Source organism: Temnothorax longispinosus, chromosome 12 (genome assembly GCF_030848805.1).
Source record: "Temnothorax longispinosus isolate EJ_2023e chromosome 12, Tlon_JGU_v1, whole genome shotgun sequence".
Lineage (NCBI taxonomy): Eukaryota > Metazoa > Arthropoda > Insecta > Hymenoptera > Formicidae > Temnothorax > Temnothorax longispinosus.
In genome coordinates this window covers 4871971-4893591 of record NC_092369.1, presented here as the reverse complement: position 1 = coordinate 4893591, position 21621 = coordinate 4871971, and the positions used below count along the sequence as shown (strand labels likewise).

The following is a 21621-nucleotide window of genomic DNA, read 5'->3' as shown; positions in this document are numbered from 1 at the left end:
GTGTCGGCTCCGTGTCCGCTCGCTGTGCCCGCTCCTGTTGCAACACGCGGTACTCACGTGTTCGCCTCGGCCCTCTCCCCGGACCGGGTGGATCGAGTAGCTTGGCCCGGGAAAAGGGGGATGAGCGAGCCGTGAGTGCGAAGTCAGTCGTCGTAGCAGCGCTTTTCGAAAAGTACGTTTCGGAGTTATCGCGTTGTAAAACCGGTGATCAGCCGCGCCCCTCGTCTACACGCTACTTGTACTATACTCTCCTCAAAATAAAGTGTAAGCCGCTGTCGGATATAAGATCGGCAAGGCGAGAAACATATTTTTGGTCCTTCGAGCCGGATCCCTGGATCCTTGATCAAGGTGTGAGACGGGCGCGAGGAAACTTCGCGAACTTTCGCTGCCGCGTGGCAACGCTCGAGCCGGCGTCGGTTGACGGTGGACGTCTCGGAGTGCCGAAGCGGGCGACTCGTAGACAGAAGTGGAGTGAAGTGGGGGGACAGTGGAGTGTCGGCCGTACGGAAAGAGTTGCGGGATAAATCGCGGCTACGCGAGATCACCCCGCTCACCGCGCGGCACCGCGCCTACGTGCTCCGGCGCCTCGCTCACCGCGCACCACCGCGCCTACGTACTCCGTTGCTCCGCTCACCGCGCGGCACCGCGCCTACGTGCTCCGGCGCCCTACTCACCGCGTGCCACCGCGCCTACGTGCTCCAGCGCTCCGCTCACCGCGCGGCACCGCGCTTACGTACTCCGTCTTCCCGCTCACCGCGCGGCACCTCGCCTACGTGCTCCGCTGCCCCGTGCTCCGCGCGGCACCGCCCCTACGTGCTCCGTCTTCTCGTGCTCCGCGCGGCACCTCGCCTACGTGCTCCGCTGCTCCGCTCACCGCGCGGCACCGCGCCTACGGGCTCCGTCGCTCCGTTCACCGCGCGGCACCGCGGCCACGTGCTACGCACTCCGCGCAGCTCGTCTCTATTGTCGTACAGGGGCACATCTCTCGTTGATCTACGATGACGTTGGTCCAGAAATCGGACCGGAAGATGGACCCTGCTCTCAGGAAGCAGTTGGCGACCAAGGGCTACATCGATCGCTTTTGGGAGAACTTGATTAAAGTCGGAAAGGACAAGATCACGCAATCCTACCTGAAGGCTCGCCTTTCGCTGCTCGAGGACTACTGGCACCGATTTGAAAACGAGCACTATGTCCTCCTCGAGTTCGACGACGCGGCCACCGCGGACTACATGTCCAAGGACTTGTACACCGCTACAGAGGACAACTATGTCGCCACCAAGACGAAGATCACCAGCCTATTGAGGGATGAGGGGGCGTCTAGAGCCGACACCTCGGCTTCCTTTATGAAGCAAATTCAGTTGCCGAAGATAAGTTTGCCAACGTTCTCAGGGGAGCAACTGACGTGGGAGAGTTTCCGCGACCTGTTCAGGTCTCTCGTCCACGAAGTGCCAGATCTGGTCCCGTTCAAAAACTGCGATACCTTAAGGCCAGCTTAACCGGCGAGGCGGCTGCCGTTATCGCCAACATGGAGCTGACGGACAAGGGATACGAGACGGCGTGGTCGGAGCTGATCTTGCGCTACGACAACCGGAGAGTTCTCCTGTCTACGCACATGCGTGTCTTCCTCTCCAGCCCCGCCATGGCGAGACCATCGTCGGCGGATCTGAAGCAAATTATCAGTGTCGCGCTACAAACGAGGCGTTCCTTTGAGTCGCTCGGCCGACCCGTGGCGCACTGGGACGACTGGTTCGTCCACGTGATTGTGGAAAAACTCGATTTTCAATCGCGTCTCTTCTGGGAGGCGTCACTGCAAACCAGCTCGAAGTTCCCTACCTTCCGCCAGCTGCAAGACTTCTTGCAGACCCGGGTCAGAGCCTTGGACGCCGCGAACCCCAAGGGTTCCGCCGCCCCTGCCACGACTGCGGCAAAACAGGATCGCAAGGCCAAGGTAAATGCCCTAACGGCGTCGGCTCCTGGAACCGCAGGATCGAACAGACGGTGCTCTCTCTGCCAAGGCAACCATCTCTTTGGCTACTGCCCGCGATTCAAAGAGATGCCGGTGCCTCAACGCCGGGAGTGCGTAAAGAAGCAGGGAGCCTGCTTCAACTGCCTCAGGACGAAACACTTAGTTTCAAGTTGCCTTTCTGCCGTGCGATGCCTTCGCTGCCAAGAAAAGCATCACACTCTGCTGCATTTGACAGACGCCTCAGTGACCGCGAAGCCCGTCGAGAAGGGAGCCTTGAACCCCGCCGTGTCGGCTAAGGAAGCCCCGCCCAGCGCGGCGGTGGCCACTAATGTCGCCGCGCTTGCTGCCGCTTCGGGCCGCTCGGTCTTGCTGGCTACAGCTCAGGCAACCTTCAAAAATAAAACCGGCGATTCAGTCATCGCCCGCGTGCTACTGGACTCAGGCTCCGAAGCCTCTTTTCTCTCCGACCGAGTAGCGCGCGCCTTGCGCCTGCCGAGACGCCGCGTTCATGTGCCAGTTTCCGGCCTCCAGGGCGCGACCTCGGGTGTCTCGACCCATGCCGTCTCGGTGACGTTGGGCTCGCCGCACGCCCCTGAGGTGTGCCTCTATTTGCCGGAGATGCTCCTGTTGCCCAAGTTGACGTCGGTCCTCCCGCAACAACCAGTGATCCGGCAAGACTGGCCCCACATACTCGGGCTGACGCTCCGCGCTACGACCAGCCAGCGTCAGTGGACGCGATCCTAGGAGCAGATGCCTATGGGAGGCTAATCCAGGACGGCTTCAGGCCGGGCCCCCTAGGGGCGCCTTGAGCTCAGTCGACATTGCTGGGCTGAGTCCTCATGGGCCACGCAACGAACCCCACCGCTGACCCAGAGCGCCGGCGTCGCCGTGCATCACGCTTCGGTCTCGTGCAGTGACCTCGACCGGTCGCTCCAGCGGTTCTGGGAGATGGAAGAGCTGTCTAACGAAAAAGCTCCCTCGCCCGAAGATCTACACTGCGAGGTGTTGTTTGCGGCTACGCATACTCGCGACGCGAGCGGCCGATACACCGCCCGGCTTCCGAAACGCGAGGACACCGGGAGGCAGTTAACCCCTAACCGCGCTTGAGGCGCTCCGCATGCTGCTCAGCTTGGAGCGTCGGCTGATGCGTGACACTCGACTACGGGACCAATACACGGCGTTCATGGCCGACTACCTGAGCCTAGGTCATATGGCGGCGGTCCCGGATGCGGAGATTGACCGTCCCGAGGCCCACTACCTGCCGCATCACGCGGTCTTTAAGGGCTCGAATCTAGGAGACAAAATTCGCGTTGTTTTCAACGCCTCCTTTAGCACCGCAACCGGCTTTCTCAACGACCTGCTACTCCCTGGTTCTAAACTTCAATCAGACCTGTGGCTGATCTTGTCCCGCTGGCGCTTTTTCAAATTTGTATTTACTTGTGACATTATAAAAATGTTTCGACAGATCCGTGTCCTCTCGGAAGACACCCACCTTCAACGTATTCTGTGGCGTCCGGACCCCGCCGCGGAGGTCCAAGACTTTTACCTACTGACCGTTGTATACGGTACGGCCTTGGCCCCCTACTTTGCGCTCCGAGTGCTGATTCAGCTAGCCGACGACGAGGGTATGGCCTATCCTCTGGGCGCGAAGGCCATTAAACAAAACAGCTATATGGACGACTTCTATGGCGGCGAACACACCCTGGAAGAGGCTCTGGAGACTCTACGCCAGCTCGTGGCGATCCTCAGGGCGGGAGGCTTTGAGCTGAGTAAATGGGCAGCCAACACACCGGAACTCTGCCCGGATGAGGAATCGACGGCGAAGCTTCTCCATGATCGAGAAGGCGTGAGCACCCTGGGCGTACTATGGAGCCCTGCCGACGACCGCTTCGCCCTGCGCGTGGCGCCTTCCACCAGAGTATCGGGCTCTACCAAGCGGTCCGTGCTGTCGGACGTAGCCCGGTTTTTCGACCCACTGGGTTGGGCCGGTACTCATATTCGGCAAAATCTTTATACAAGACCTGTGGATGGCTGGACTAAACTGGGATCAACCGCTTTCGGAGGGACTCCAGTCCTCTTGGACATAGTTCACGGAGACCTTGCCCTACTTGAACGCATTGAGCGTTCCACGCTTAGTTGGCTACGAGGTTGACGGCACCGTCGAGCTCCATGGGTTTTCCGACGCGTTTAGCCGTGGCTATGCTGCGGCTGTCTACCTGCGGTGCACGGACGCATCCGGGGAAGTTTCTGTGCATTTGGTGGTGGCAAAGACCAAGGTGGCCCCGGTCCGACCGGTCACCATACCGCAATTGGAGCTGCAAGGCGCCCTGTTGCTCGCTGAGCTACTCGACGCAACCGGCAGGGGTCTCGACTTGAGCGGTGCGCAGAAGTTCGCCTGGATAGACGCCGCCGTGGTGCTCGCCTGGATCCGATCTCATCCTTCCCGCTGGAAACACTTTGTGGCGAACAGGGTCGCAAAGGTACAGGATCTGCTGCCCCCCCCCCGAACTGGAGATATGTGCCGTCGGCGGAAAACCCGGCCGACGCCGCGACGAGAGGCATATCGCCCGGTGAGCTGGCCACGCTAGACCTCTAGTGGCGTGGCCCTACATAGCTCAGGGACTACAATTATGCCTGGTCCGAGCCAACGGTCGCTGATACTGATGTAGGGAGGGAGGAGCAGCGGATTGTGACGACTCACGTCGCAACACCCACCGAGGACAACCCCGTCCTATCGCGCTTCTCGTCTTTACCACGCTTACTCCGTGTTACGGTATTCTGTTTTAGATTCCTTCACAATACCCGTAACCCCCGGAACAAGAAAGAGGGCTTTGTCACCAGAGACGAACTGGACGCGGCTCGACTCCGCTGGGTGAGAATTGCGCAGCGGCACGACTTTCCGGACGAGATAGCGCAACTCGGGGACTCAAGGCCGCTCCCGGCTCGTTCCCCTCTTTTGCCGCTCCGCCCATTCTTGGACCACGAAGGGCTGCTGCGCCTGGGTGGCCGCCTGCAGCACGCATTGCTGCCCTTTGAGGAGAAGCACCCACTTATACTAGCAAAATACAACCCCCTCTCCCTCATGCTGGTGCGGGAGGCTCACATGACGTCGCTGCATGGAGGCCCCCAGTTGACCCGTAGCCTACTTCTCCGAAGGGTATGGATCCTCCGGGCCAACTCCCTCATTCGAGCCGTGATCCACAAGTGCGTGACCTGCGCACGATTCTGAGGCGCTACAGCGGCGCAGCAAATGGGACAGCTGCCAGCGGAACCCGCCCGCCCGGATCGGCCCTTCCAGTCCGCCGGCGTTGACTACGCCGGCCCCGTGTTCCTCTGGATTACGAAAGGCCGCGGCCACAAGGCCGTCAAAGGCTATATCTGTCTGTTTGTGTGCTTGTTCTCCAAGGCCATACACTTGGAAGCCGTCTCTGACTTATCCTCTGCTTCATTTTTAGCCGCATTCAAGGGATTCACTGCCCGTCGGGGCCACTGCCGACTTCTGATGAGCGACAATGGGACCAATTTCCGCGGGGCCGCCAAGGAGCTGCGCGCAATGTTTAAAACAACCTCCAGCTTCTACCATGCTAGCGCCGCGGACTTGGCCAACCACGGCACAGAGTGGTCGTTCATCCCCCCCGGGGCGCCCCACTTCGGAGGACTGTGGGAAGCCGGCGTTAAGTCGGTGAAGTACCACCTACGGCGCGTGCTCGGGGAGCACAAACTCACCTTCGAAGAGATGGCGACACTGCTGTCCCAAGTTAAGGCCTGCCTTAACTCGCGGCCTCTGTACGCGCTGAGCAACGACCCGTCGGATCTGTCCGCTCTGACACCGGGCCACCTGCTCGTTGGCGAGCCACTTGTAAACATACCGGAGCCTTCCCTGCTGGGCGCTGACGTGAACCGACTGCCATCACGATGGGCCTTGGTCTCTGGTATGCGCGACCACTTCTGGAGTCGTTGGTCGAGAGAATACGTGCACCATCTACAACAACTCAAAAAATGGAGGAGGACGTCGCCGAACCTCGAGGTGGGCACGCTCGTGCTCCTCAAGGACGAGCTGCAGCCCCCCGCCAAATGGGCGCTAGCGCGAGTCACCGCCCTTCATCCCGGCTCCGATGGGCTGGTGCGCGTCGTCAGCATTAAAATCGCTTCTGCCGCATTCAGGCGGCCGATCGCGAAACTGTGCCCGCTCCCGGTCGAACCTCGGGCCGATCGCGAAAGTGCGCCCCCCGGAGGGCGTGACGGTTAAACCGCCGTGTAAATATATTGTACATTGTGTAAATATTAGCTTATAAGCCAATGGTGTAAGTGACGTCCGTCGTCTAGTGAAGATTGTAAACTAGCAACCTGGCCCCGCCAGGCGCCATGGCGGGCGGCGCCCCTGGAGACTATGTTAATTTCGTCTAGTGGACGAGGCGGGCGGGATGTTGCAAACCGGAGCTGTGTCGGCTCCGTGTCCGCTCGCTGTGCCCGCTCCTGTTGCAACACGCGGTACTCACGTGTTCGCCTCGGCCCTCTCCCCGGACCGGGTGGATCGAGTAGCTTGGCCCAGGAAAAGGGGGATGAGCGAGCCGTGAGTGCGAAGTCAGTCGTCGTAGCAGCGCTTTTCGAAAAGTACGCTTCGGAGTTATCGCGTTGTAAAACCGGTGATCAGCCGCGCCCCTCGTCTACACGCTACTTGTACTATACTCTCCTCAAAATAAAGTGTAAGCCGCTGTTGGATATAAGATCGGCAAGGCGAGAAACACATGGTTTGTTCTAGGAGAAGGTGCTGGTGCTACGGACTCCTGGCCCCGTGCGTCGAGGATGACGCCGACCTCTTAGGCGTGTTCCTCGGACCATTTTCAAGCTGTCTGTATGGGTTACTTCAGGAGAAGGTGCGGGTGCTACGAACTCCTGGCCCCTTGGTTCCGGGATGACGCCGACCTTATGGGCGTACTCCTTGACATGTCCCCGTGACCTTTTGGACTTTTATTCCCGAGGAAAATGCCGGTGCCTCGCCCTCCTGGCCCCGTTGCCTCAGGATGACGCCAATCGCGTAGGCGTGGTTCTCGCTTGTCGCGCGTTACATTTGTAACGATGCACCCCGTTCGCCAAGCATCGTTCCCGGCCAGCAACCGCCGGATGCCGCCCGACCGATTATCAGTCGGGCGAAGACAAGGGCGCGGTGCGCCTACATTTTTAATACGTTCAAATACAGTAAATACACCGTGTGCGCGGGCCAAGCGCGGAACCGGTGTCTCCCGACGAACGCCGACGGGAGCCGAGCCTCACCGGGGACGAGCGCGCGGCGTCGCGCCGCCCCACCACAGCGCGACTCGCCTGACGATCGGCCTCCCTTCTAGCGAACCATCCGCGTTCGAGCGCTATATAAACCAGCGCTCCGGCGAAAGACAGGCACTTCGTCTGATTTCCAACATTCCGCTATTCCGGACGAAAACCTATCCTACGAATCCTAGGGCGACACACCAACGAGGTTCGGAGCTCCGAGTCTCGACTGAGGGCTCTCAGGTGTCCCCGCACTAAATCACCTCAACCCCGACGGCACGTTTACGCGGGGTCGAGCACGCTTGGCCTCGCAACGAGGGCTCTCGCTGCCGCCGCCCCGGGGCTCCGGAAATCCTCCACTATACGCTACGCGTTCTCACACGCGTTCGAATGTATCGTCATACCGCGTCGTTATCAAGTGCACATGCACCACCTGTAATATACCGAGTCCGTCTATGTAATATACCGAGTCCGTCTATTATCGTAATACCGCGTTGTTAGCCAGTGCACCTGCACTACCTGTAAGATACCGAGTCCGTCTCGTATCGCAATACCGCGGCGTTATCAAGGGCACATGCACCACCTGTAATATACCGAGCCCGTCGAATATTGTGATACCGCGTTCGTTATCGAGTGCGCACGCACTACCCCTTTGTTGTATCGCGTTCCGTCCGTCCCTGCGCTATATCGAATACCGCGCTAACATTTCACTTCGTGTATATAATGAGCTGAATAAACCACTGCATGTACAACCTAAATTGACTACTGTCTCTGGGCCTTTCATCGAACTCCTGATCCGGCACGCTAGTCCGCGTTCGATACTAAAGTCAGGCCGTTACACATTTCTAACCTTTATTTCAAGCGAGGACGTTGGTGCCTCGAACTCCTGGGGCTTGATTCTTGAAATCATTCGCAAGAGAAGCGTATGCGCAAATGTTGTTCTTACAGAAAAGTTGCAAGTCGATTGGCTGTCGCATAGCTTTTAACCAATCAACTTGCAACGTTTCTGTAAGTGCAGAATTTTTGCATACGTTTCTCTTGCGAATGAAATCAAGAATCAAGCCGCTGGCCTCTAACTAATATGGCGACGCTGCTTTTACGAGCGTACTCGCCTTCCTGAAAATTTTCTGTGGCTCATGCCTAGGTCGCGTGCTGCTATCGCCGATTCGCGCACGTTTGTGGGAAACTTAATTTTTTATTATCGCGTGAGCTAAACGGAAAGAAAATAAAGATACTAAATCGGCGTATCTAGACTTAGGGTGCCGTCCCATGGCGCGTATAGCGATACGCGCGTATCGGGCGTATCGAACCCTGCGACCAATCACAGACGATCCGCCGTTTTTGATACGCTCAACAATCCACTGAACATTGTTTGAGCGGATCGCACACTCACACATGTATGTACAGTCGTACATACATATCGTTACTATTTGAGTCTGAACAAAAATGATCTCTTCTTTAAAGTCTTATTTTTGTAAGGTGTATATAAAGAAAATGTAATATCAAGTAGAAAATCCTTTTTTATTTACTATTATGTAGTACTATTATGTTTGCAAAAATGTAACGTGTCATTTTTTGGGCTATATGTAAGGTACATGTAAGGTATATATAAAGAAAATGTAATATTAAGTAAAAAATCCTTTTTTATTTACTATTATGTAGTACTATTATGTTTGCAAAAATAAAACGTCATTTTTTGGGTTATATGTAAGGTACAGTGGGGAGCATAAATGATTTCCGTTACCCGGTGAGCTACGGTGCAGAGCGGTGCAGGCGAGCGCGCTACGTTACCGTCACGGTCGATAAAAGGTTCAAATACAGAACCGCAAACGCGTAAAAATGGTCAGTCACGCTGTATTGCTCGCGCGTGCATTTGATTAAAAAAACATTTTTAATACAATTTGATACACACAATTAATATTTATTACATACAATATAACAATCATAGGTGATTATGTAATTATAATTGTATTGTGCATCTGCAACTATTATTCCACCGACTAAGTATGTGTTTACTGGAATAATATAATTATAGATCATATGATAATTATAATTACAATATAATTACCTATAATTATTCTATTGCATATGAAAAATTATTTTGCGATGTTTTATAATTTTTACGATGTCGTATTATTTTCAGTATCTTATTTATAAGTAAATAAAATATTAAAATTAAAAGCTAAGTAATGTTACGGCCGATATTCCGAGCAATATTAAAGTATTAATAAAAAGCTAGATATACAGGGTGTCCGAAAAATCGCCTACTCCACTTCGGGAGGTGATTCGGGACCCAAAAACAAGCAAAAAAGTTCCTGCAAACATAGGTCCGGAAATGAACCGTTTCCGAGTTATAGGCACTTTTATGTTCAAAAATCGTAATTTAGTATCCGCTTGACATCCCTCTTTCTTAATTATTTCTTAAATTAAAAATTTTTATTTTTAAATATCAGCTAATTCATTAAAACTTAAACGATCCATTGATGAATACAGAAAGATTAGATACAACCTAAAAGTAAGGTGTTGTTAAATAATAATTTGAAACTTATTGAAAAGCCGTGATTTACTTTTTGGCTACTTACTGATTTTGAATAGGCGTGAAAACAACTGATTTCAAGTAGCCGTGAAAACAACTAATTTTGAATAGCCGTGAAAACAACTGATTTCAAGTAGCCGTGAAAACAACTGATTTTTTTAAAAAATAATGTAATCGTATTTACAAATATTGAAAAATTGAAAAAAAAAATAAAAATATTTAAAAATAAAAATTTTTAATTTAAGAAATAATTAAGAAAGAGGGATGCCAAGCGGATTCTAAATTACGATTTTTGAACATAAAAGTGGCTATAACTCGGAAACGGCTTATTTCCGGACCTATGTTTGTATGAACTTTTTTGCTTGTTTTTGGGTCCCGAATCACCTCCCGAAGTGGAGTAGGCGATTTTTCGGACACCCTGTATATACATTTTGAATTATAATTATCGAGTCAACGTTTCGACCTACTTGGTCTTTCTGAGGGCATTACATTCAAACTTACAAGTGATATGAATAAAAATAATAATAACTGTTGAAGTTCACATTATCAACACTGAAAATTATAGTCATCGCCGATGGAACGATTACGACACGCAAAAGAAATAATAAGGTCAAAGCCAACTTCGAATTAAACGCCGTTACAGGCTACATAATTACAATAATTATTACCGATTACAATAAATCCTGATCTGAGTTGCAGCTGACGGAGATGCTAATTTCGTGCATTTTCCGTATATTTTAAAAGGGGCAATTCTCTGTATGATCCTGGTATCAGCCATGCTCAACGTCGGAAATTGTCATGTTCGATATTAAATGGAAGTAGAGATCGGTGTTGCGTCAAGAACCTTTTAAAATATACAGAAAATGCACGAAATTAGCATCTCCGTCAACTGTAACTCAGATCAGGATTTATTGCAATAGGTAACAATTATTGTAATTATGTAGCCTGTGACGGCGTTTAATTCTAAGTTGGCTTTGACCTTATTTTTTTTGCGTGTCGTAATCGTTCATCAGCGATGACTATAATTTTCAGTGTTGATAAAGTAAACTCTAACAGTTATTATTATTTTTATTTATATTACTTGTAAGTTTGAATGTAATGCCCTGAGGAAGACCAAGTAGGTCGAAACGTTGGCTCGATAATTACAATTCAAAATGTATATATAGCTTCTTATTTTAATACCGTAATTAATTAATATTGCTCGGAATATCGGCCGTAACATTACTTAGCTTTTGCTTTCGACGAGCGATAACACTTTCTATTTTTTTATATTAAAATTAAATTATTTAAATTAAGGATTAATCCGATACGAAATCTATTTTGTAATATTTTATGAATTCCTAGATTCTTCGAATTTGAACATTAAGTTTATAATGCGATTTTTATCCATTTTTGCTTTTTACAAAATGTCTTTCCTAACATTGAAATATTTTCTTATATAAGAAGAAAATATTTTTATATGTAAGTGATGGTATCTCGTGTTTATGGTAATTGGATTTATTTTCTGCGAAAGAGAAGTCATTTTTTATGTGCTATAAATTGTGAAGAAATATATAAAGTCTGCGATATTATCACGTAGCTGTTAACCATTATTTTCACAAATATTATATTATTTTTATTTCCTTTTTTATACAAAAAATTAAGGATTAAACGGATAGAAAGATATTCGTAACATGATATATGTTGTCGAGATGTTTCGAGTTTCGAGATGTTCCTTGTCTTAATATTTGGTGGTTCTGAAAAGAACCGATTTGGTGGTTCTAAAAAGAACCGATTGGATGTTGCTGAGATGTTTTTTGTCTTAATATTTGGTGGTTCTGAAAAGAACCGATTGTTTTGCTTGGCCCTGGAGCGAATTTTAATAATCCGTCCAGTAACCATTTCTCCCGATCACCTGATGCAGTCGTCGATCGATGGACTGACGAAGATTGGTGAAGAACTCAGGTTTGCCTCGAAGTGCTTCCCATTCATTCTTCGCGTGCTCAAACAGAGCTTGTTTAGTTCTCTCATGGCCAGGATCCCACGTATTCACAATTTTCGCCCACATATTCTCAATCAAATTGAGATCCGGGGATTTAGCTGGCCAATCAAGAACCACAATCTCTGGATGTTGTGCGAACCATCTTCGCACAATGCGGGAAGTATGAACTGCAGAATTGTCCTGAACTAATCGAAATGTCGGTACATCTTCTGCCGGGAATATATTTCGGACGCTCGGAAGCAGAACGTTTTCCAAAATATCGATGTATTCCTCGCTATTCATATGTGGCGATATTTCAATTAGTTCACCAGGACCATACGCACTCATCCATCCCCACATTGCACAAGTGATGCGCCCATTTCGCTCTTGAGGAATGACATACCTCGGATCAAACCTGCGATTATCGGGTCTCCAAACACGATCACGCCGATCAACTGCAGAACAAAAGACTTTTTCGTCCGTCCAGATAGTGACATCCCATTATTCCGCAGATGTCATTAGCTCTTGACGCGCAAAAGCAACGCGATTTTCGCGATGTCTTTGCGTAAGCGCGATTTTTCGTGCAGCACGACGACAGTGAACATGGGCTTCATGTAAACGTCGTCGTGCTGTCCATCGAGAAATCGGTAACTCCAAGTCGTTAATGGCATTTGATACCGGAAAAAAAGGCTGTAAATCTACCTGGTTGACTAAAGCATTATTTTCTTCCACAGTTGTTTTCCGTGGTCTGTGATTATGCTTACGATGATCACGCAGAGCTTCTTCACCACCTTCTTGCCACGCATGAATCCATTTTCTTGCCGTCTTATCTGAACATGGAATTCTGATGCAAATCTCTTCGAGATTTACACTTCCTTCCCACAAACCGATTATACGGCCACGCTGGATTTCGCTCAACATTACTGCACCAAGTCGCAAGACAAAATGCTGACTGAGGCAACTATGCGCAAAGCTTTTGTTTAACGTCATTAGACAAAAGACGATCGCCACGTATTAGCGTCTTTTGTTGTCTTTGTTGATTCGACCGGATTTGGTCAGATCAAAAGTTCGGTTTGAAACTTGATGACTCTAAACTATCATAACAGAAAGCGTTCCTTAACATCGATCAAAGATTCTTAGCATTATCGTGGCAGATTTTAATATTTCATTATCATTTTTCCGATCTTTTAATCTGATCCGAGTCGGGTCGAGTCAACAAATCGAAAATCGAAAACGCTATATATTAGTGCACGATAGATCATATTATCGAAAAAAATGATTACTGGACGAAATATTAAAATTCGCTCCAGGGCCAAGCAAAACAATCGGTTCTTTTCAGAACCACCAAACATTAAGACAAGGAACATCTCGAAACTCGAAACATCTCGACAACATATCAAGTTACGAATATCATTCTATCCGTTTAATCTTTAATTTTTTGTATAAAAAAAATAAAAATAATATAATATTTGTGAAAATAATGGTTAACAGCTACGTGATAATATCGCAGACTTTATATATTTCTTCACAATTTATAGCACATAAAAAATGGCTCCTCTTTCGCAGAAAATAAATCCAATTACCATAAACACGAGATACCATCACTTACATATAAAAATATCTTCTTCTTATATAAGAAAATATTTCAATGTTAGGAAAGACATTTTGTAAAAAGCAAAAATGGATAAAAATCGCATTATAAACTTAATGTTCAAATTCGAAGAATCTAGGAATTCAAAAAATATTACAAAATAGATTTCGTATCCGATTAATCCTTAATTTAAATAATTTAATTTTAATATAAAAAAATAGGACGTGTTATCGCTCGTCGAAAGCAAAAGCTAAGTAATGTTACGGCCGATATTCCGAGCAATATTAATTAATTACGGTATTAAAATAAGAAGCTATATATACATTTTGAATTGTATAATTATCGAGCCAACGTTTCGACCTACTTGGTCTTCCTCAGGGCATTACATTCAAACTTACAAGTAATATAAATAAAAATAATAATAACTGTTAGAGTTTACTTTATCAACACTGAAAATTATAGTCATCGCCGATGAACGATTACGACACGCAAAAGAAATAAGGTCAAAGCCAACTTAGAATTAAACGCCGCCACAGGCTACATAATTACAATAATTGTTACCTATTGCAATAAATCCTGATCTGAGTTACAGTTGACGGAGAAGCTAATTTCGTGCATTTTCTGTATATTTTAAAAGGTTCTTGACGCAACACCGATCTCTACTTCCATTTAATATCGAACATGACAATTTCCGACGTTGAGCATGGCTGATACCAGGATCATACAGAGAATTGCCCCTTTTAAAATATACGGAAAATGCACGAAATTAGCATCTCCGTCAGCTGCAACTCAGATCAGGATTTATTGTAATCGGTAATAATTATTGTAATTATGTAGCCTGTAACGGCGTTTAATTCGAAGTTGGCTTTGACCTTATTATTTCTTTTGCGTGTCGTAATCGTTCCATCGGCGATGACTATAATTTTCAGTGTTGATAATGTGAACTTCAACAGTTATTATTATTTTTATTCATATCACTTGTAAGTTTGAATGTAATGCCCTCAGAAAGACCAAGTAGGTCGAAACGTTGACTCGATAATTATAATTCAAAATGTATATATATCTAGCTTTTTATTAATACTTTAATATTGCTCGGAATATCGGCCGTAACATTACTTAGCTTTTAATTTTAATATTTTATTTACTTATAAATAAGATACTGAAAATAATACGACATCGTAAAAATTATAAAACATCGCAAAATAATTTTTCATATGCAATAGAATAATTATAGGTAATTATGTTGTAATTATAATTATCATATGATGTATAATTATATTATTTCAGTAAACACATACTTAGTCGGTGGAATAATAGTTGCAGATGCACAATACAATTATAATTACATAATCACCTATGATTGTTATATTGTATGTAATAAATATTAATTGTGTGTATCAAATTGTATTAAAAATGTTTTTTTAATCAAATGCACGCGCGAGCAATACAACGTGACTGACCATTTTTACGCGTTTGCGGTTCTGTATTTGAACCTTTTATCGACCGTGACGGTAACGTAGCGCGCTCGCCTGCACCGCTCTGCACCGTAGCTCACCGGGTAACGGAACTCATTTATGCTCCCCACTGTACATGTAAGGTATATACTATATAAAGAAAATGTAATATCAAGTAGAAAATCCTTTTTTATTTACTATTATGTAGTACTATTATGTTTGCAAAAATGTAACGTCATTTGTTGAATTATATGTAAGGTACATGTAAGGTATATATGTATAAAGAAAATGTAATATTAAGTAAAAAATTCTTTATATAATTGTAATAAGTTCATAAACAATCGGTTTGTGTAAACTCTACTGTCGTAGAATTGATTTTCTTTGAGAAATCTTTTGGGATTATTGTTGCTGTCGATGTAAATCTTGGCCAGCGGCCAGCGCGTTGTGCGTAGCCGGCTACACGCAGCCCTCGTGAACGCGAGATTCCAACCACGGTAGCAACAGCTTCAGCCGATTTCCCTTTTCTACCTCCTCGGCGACCAGTCCGTCGGTGAAAAATTGTCCGCGCACCACCAGGATCAGATTCTTAACCCATTGGCTGTGTAAGAGAATTTTACTATTTGGGCCAAAAGTGTGTTGAAAAAAAAGTTCATCGGATTATTTTGAAACTTGATACCCTTATGTTTTTTGGGTCTCTGAATCCGAATTTGATGTCAGATTTACAAAATTCAAAATGACGGGTCCAATATGGCGGATCAAAATTACAAAAAATGGACGGAATTTTATTATTATTATTTTGAATTTTGAAAATCTGACTTCATATTCGGATTCAAAGACCCAAAAAACATAAGGGTACCAAATTTCATGAAAATCAGAACTTTTTTGTCATTTTGATCCGCCATATTGGATCCGCCATTTTGAATTTTGTACATCTGACTTCGGATTCATAATCAGCGACCCCAGAAACCCCCGAGTAACAAGTTTCAAGCAAATTCAGAAAGTTTTACTTTGTTTTTTCTACGTTGCGGCTATAGCCGTCATACACACTCTTGGCTACTTTTGTTTTTGCGGCTATAGCCGTCATACACAGTCAACGGGTTAATGATATCTTCCGAGCTGTCAACGTCCAGTAGACCACTCACGACCACCGGGAGACGCAACGGATTTACTTTCTGGACGTATATCTCGATGTACTTTTGTAAGTTATTGCGATACAGGTAGAGAACGAGATCGTAAACAAAGTCGAATCGATCGCACACGATTATTAAAGGCAATTGATCGGACAGCTTTGCTTCCTTCAGAAAATTCTTTACGCGCTCCGAGTTACTCTCCCGACATATACGCTCCACCTTCTTGATCTGGACTTCGTTTCACTTTTTAGGTTATTTGCGTTTGCCCTTTTAGGTGCATGCGTGTTTGTGTGCGTGTGTTCAATACGCCGCCAAACGGGTCCTGCAGTCCCATGGAGCGGATTAAGCGGAAGCGTAACCAGCGGATCGCCAATCACGGATCTGTTTCGACGGAATCTTTAAAACGGCTCTATCGGAAAGATTCCGTGATTGGCGATCTGCTGGTCCGCTTACGCTTAATCCGCTCCATGGGACATTAGGAGCAAATTTCAGCGTACCAAAACCGGCGGATCGTCTGTGATTGGTCGCAGAGTTCGATACGCCCGATACGCGTGTATCTCGATACGCGCCATGAGACAGCACCCTTAATGCTACTGCCTTATGGGCGCGGTCATATTAGTGCCCGTCTACAATAGGTGTTTTAAGCCCTAAGCCCTAAAACTTGACCAATCACAGTCAATTATTCTCCTCAAATTCAACTGTGATTGAACAATTTCTTAAGAGGATCCTATAGTGGCAGTAGTTACCGACATTTCTTATTTTAAAGAAATCTTTGAATTGGCTTTACAGAATTGCAAGTTTTTGGTCTAGAATTAAAGTACGCACAAAAATCTAGTGCACGACACACGATTTTATATAAAAAACGAAAAAAAATTTAAAATTTGGGCACATACAACTGTCACCTAATGACAATATTTGCTTAAACAAAAATACTGCAGTTTATATATACAAAATGATACCCAAGTGCACTAGGGACAACATGTAGGAACAATATCCTGCAAATAGAACTAAGATTCAAAGCTTAGAAAAAAAGATTTTCACTAAGGCAGCTTTATTAATGCAAAGGCACATGCAGGTTGACAGAATGAGCATTAGCGTGTAGCGAGAGATGGCGCAGCAATCGGACGAGGACAGATGCATTTCGTTAGACAAGGGCAGATATAGGCCGGTAATATAGAAAATGATAGAAAACGAATTAGAACGGAATTAAAAATGTTCCACATTATCGACATCGAGGAAGTTCAGCCTTCACTATAGGATCCCCTTAAGGCTTAGGGCTTAAAACACCTATTGTAGATGAGCACTTAAGCTTACTTACTATCTTACTTACTAATGAACGCAATGCCATAAAGTACATTTTCACGATGACGCTCGACGCTGGATTCGAGCGTCAAATCTGGTCACGTGACTACGTTTGATGCTCTATCTGTGGAGGGGGCAATATCATCAAACAGCCAGCGTCCATGCTTGTTTGAGCATCTGCGGAGTCTTGACGTGTATCCGTATTTCATTGGTTATTGACTGAAATGAGCGTCGAGCGTCAAAGCTAAATGTAGTTTAGCTTTTTTCACTCGACGCGGGAATTCAAAAATCTATCACGTGACCAGATTTGACGCTCGAATCCAGCGTCGAGCGTCATCGTGAAAATGTACCTATAAGGGCTATACGAAGTTTAGTGATCTCCGTCTGTATCTTTAATCATTGCCAAAGAAAACGCAGTGCCATATGGGCTATTCGGAGTCTGGGGACTTCCGTCTAAGTACTAACGCTACGTAAACTACTTTGGCTGCGGTCCACTTGACGCTACAAATGCTTCGAAGCATTCCTCTTCTTTTTTCTTTCAATGAAGAAAGAAGGAGAAGAAGAACGCTCCAAAGTATTTGTAGCGTCAAGTGGACCGCAACCTTTAATGCCTGAAGGGCGTAAATAATGCGCAAACTAACGACTACTATGTGTAATAACGAAACTAAAGTATTATATTAGCGGGATGGTAAATAAAAAGAAATATGGCCATCTGCTCTGCTTTCCGCTCGTTCTGAATCTGCCCGTCCGCCTAGAAACAAATGGGCGAATATTCCCCAGAGTACGAGCCGCTGCTCGGACTGAGGAACTTCTCGTCTGACGGTGGCTCTGCTCCTATTACCGACACGTATACGCTGTCGGTCGGTTCCGGTAGTGCCGACGGCATCTCTATCGCGCCCTCTTGTTGGCGCCTCCTGCTGTGCTGCCGGCACCTTTACCCGCTTCAGCACCACGCGTGGTACTTCTGCGGCTGTGGGCGTCTGCCCCGAAGCGTGCGATCGCAGTATCCAACAAATTATCAAAAATTGCTTCGCAGACCCCTGCTTTGTGATACCAAAGGTATCACTTCAGATAATCTGCAGCAAAGAATTATCGCAGTCAGACCTCTCACAGGCTCGCTTCTTATACTAGCGCGTGACGTTTTTTTATTACGAGAAAGTACTGGCGCATGGTAGCCGCGTCGCGGCAGTGCGCGTTACTAACGCTCGCGGTCGCGTCGTTAACGTCTATTAGATATTCACCAAAGCTCCATTAAATGTCTAGTTAACGTCTATTAGATTCTCCACCAAAGCTCCATTTGTTCAGAATATAGCATAAGTTCAAATTAAGAGTAAGGACAGACGGATCTTTTGAGGGTAAAACAGTTTATTAATGGTGAAGGCTTAAATCAATAAGTCCATGCCGCGCATGCGTTTCACTATGGCCGGTATTCATAGTCGGTTCTTATATTTAAGACCATCTTAAGTACAATTTTAAGATGTCATTAACTAATCACAGAGCCGTATTAGCATCTTAAGATATTACTTAAGACGGTCTTGAAATAAGATCTGATTATGAATACCGGCCTATGTGGCGCTTCCGTAGACTACTACTCGACGCGCGACGCGTGCGTCTTCACTTCCGTTCCGTCGCTTGACTAGTGAGCACGTATCCCGTATCTCTACGCAGATATCAAAGATTCCTGAAGGAAGGAAGTCCCGTATCTCTACGCAGATATCAAAGATTCCAGAAGAAAGGAAGTCCCGTATCTTTACGCAGATATCAAAGATTCCAGAAGGAAGGAAGTCTCGTATTTCTACGCAGATATCAAAGATTCTAGAAGGAAGTGGATCGTACGTTGTATTCGAAGCTCGTAATCGAGAGCATCCGTCCTGATAAGGACAATTACTCTCGTGAATCGGAATCACGGTAATTTCGAGAAGAGGAACAATCGGTTCTGTAATTGAATCGCAGACGAGCGGCATTCTCGCCGAGTGGATGGCCACCGCTGTAGTAAATTATACACGCGGTTCGTGTAAAGGAGAGCGGCCATTGAAATCCTACGTGGTTTCATTTCGCGTTTAGATCGAAACGCTTGTCTTTAGGACACTCTGAGGTAAGGTATCTTAGCCTATAATGGCATTTCTTTCCGGAAAAACGAGAGGGCTGTAGTCAATCTCTTGATTACAGCAAAATTCAGAGACGTCTCGACGAGGCACAAAAGTGCGAGAGTTAACATTCGGGTCATGCGCATGATTCTAAGGAATGAAATAATCCTTTCATTGTAATATAAGTTAAATGATTATCAAGAATATTCTAATCCTTTTCGTGAAATATAAGTTAAATAATTATCAAGGATATTCTAATCCTTTCCGTGAAATATAAGTTAAATGATTATAAAGGATATTCCAATCCTTTTGTTGAAATAAAAATTAATGAAATGAGACAATTAATGTGATATCGTAAATTCTTGAGAACTATAAATTATACATTCTATTTAAGAATGATTCTTGTCATATCGAGTTTCCTTGAATTAGATAGTGTGTAACCTTTGAGAAGATTACTTCGTATTTTCTAACTGCTTAAAGAGTGATTATTGTACGAAACTGTAATAGTTTTCTGTTATACATTTAATTGTATGAGTCCTTTGCGATTTATTCCTTACTCATATTCGAGCGATACTCTCTTGAAATATTATTCGTGTTTCATTGTGATGCTAGTACGATAGCATTAGTATTTGCGTTCGTTCTTATTATACATATTATTATGTAGTGCGTTTACATTCTCGATATTAATTGAGTCTACGTTTCATTCTGAATAATATTAGCGTTAGTATTAATTCTTCAGTATAAGATCATTTTGATCCGAACTTGAAAAAGAGAAAAGATATTCTAGATTTCAATTCATTTCCACGAGATATGATTTATATTTTCAAATATTCTGTTCATCTCTTGTGATGTAATTCGATACAGCACTGTCTTATTTATCTATTGTTTATCCCTTCAGGAATCAAGTATGATTTAATTTACAGTATTCTATTACATATTCTTTATTAGAATTATTATTCCTTCTTTCTATTGATGTGAATATTGAGTAGATTATTCAAGATCTCATGTTATTAATGCGATATATTATTCATATATGTGCATGCTGTATTTATCTCTTCCGATTTTATTTTATATTGCGATGTATATATGTTTTGTTTATCTCTCATGGAATCAATGATGATTGAACTTGCTGTATTCTATTTTATGTTATGGTAAACTATTATTCCTCCTTTTTCTTGATGTTTACATGAACTGTATAGTTCAGGTTGTCGATGTACAGGAATCATTTCCTCGATCTTAAGAGAATAATACTGAAAACAGGGGAATTCATATCCCAAGAACGTACTTTTCCTCCCTGTAAATCATCATTGATTCTAACAGCAATTATTTCTTGAAATGATTTGGGAACACAAATATTGTCTTAACAATATTTGTATCGAATATTATGTTTCATGTGGTTTATATTGAGAACATTTAATGTGTTTCATACTGTTTAAATATCCATTTATGCTGTTAATACGCAAGGTGTAACCTAACTAGAAACTGACATTTATTCAGAATTATAGAATTTAATTTCTGCAACTTTTACATGTACTGTTCTTCAATCTCCCTCAAAAAATAAAAATGTCTGGATCTTAGTTCTTGTACACCATTAAACGTCTAGTTAACGTCTATTAGTTATCTATCAGAGCTCCATTAAACATCTATAGTTAATTTACATAACGTAATACTTCCAAAAATTGTATAAAACTTAATTATTTTAAATTATCTAAAAATTTAAATTTACTTATAAAACTTTAAAATATTGATTTGTTAAAAACATTACCCAGACAGCACAGGATATTCTATGGATATCCGTTTTATGTTTATTTCTTGTCAGGATGTCCATGGACCTTATAAAAATATCCATAGGATATACATTTTTGGCACTCTAGGAATATCCCAAAATGGACAAGTTTGTATATCCATATGCTGCTCCTTCTATGCCAACGCCATCTGCATGTAATTCCGATCCCGATCTCTTTCTGTTTCCTTCTATGGCCGGGCAGGCCGGGATCTCACGTCGATCACGTCGAAAATTATACGTTATTTATATCAAAGGTAATCCTTTTTCTTTTTTTACATCTAAAAATCGTATTGTGTGGCATTGGCTTTATATCATTATAATGATATATAAGAGTTAGGGCGGTATTCATAGTCCGTTCTTAAAGCAGTACTTAAGACTGCCTTGATGAAGACCGTCTTATCCAAATCAGATCATCTCGAGGATGCTACATTTCATAGTGAAGAAATAAGACGGTCTTTGCGAAGAAGTTTTTGCCTAAGAAGTTCTTATTTGATTTAGAGTCATGTTTTTGTGGGGGTGAATAATGTTGAACACTATTTGA

General features: G+C 45.0%; 3 protein-coding genes across 3 annotated transcripts; all 3 read left to right on the top strand.

Moving 5' to 3' along the window:
- The first annotated feature begins 1525 nt into the window (after positions 1-1525).
- On the top strand, positions 1526-2710 carry LOC139822717 (uncharacterized). Its single transcript, XM_071794669.1, has one exon. The coding sequence runs from the start codon at positions 1526-1528 to the stop codon at positions 2708-2710; it is 1185 nt and encodes a 394-aa protein (XP_071650770.1).
- Positions 2711-3083: 373 nt separating this feature from the next.
- LOC139822716 (uncharacterized) lies at positions 3084-4774 on the top strand. The gene is made up of 3 exons (XM_071794668.1): positions 3084-3954; positions 4103-4446; positions 4754-4774. The coding sequence occupies exons 1-3, from the start codon at positions 3084-3086 to the stop codon at positions 4772-4774; spliced, it is 1236 nt and encodes a 411-aa protein (XP_071650769.1).
- A 442-nt stretch (positions 4775-5216) lies between these two features.
- Positions 5217-6215, top strand: LOC139822715 (uncharacterized). The gene has a single exon (XM_071794667.1). The coding sequence runs from the start codon at positions 5217-5219 to the stop codon at positions 6213-6215; it is 999 nt and encodes a 332-aa protein (XP_071650768.1).
- Positions 6216-21621: the final 15406 nt, after the last annotated feature.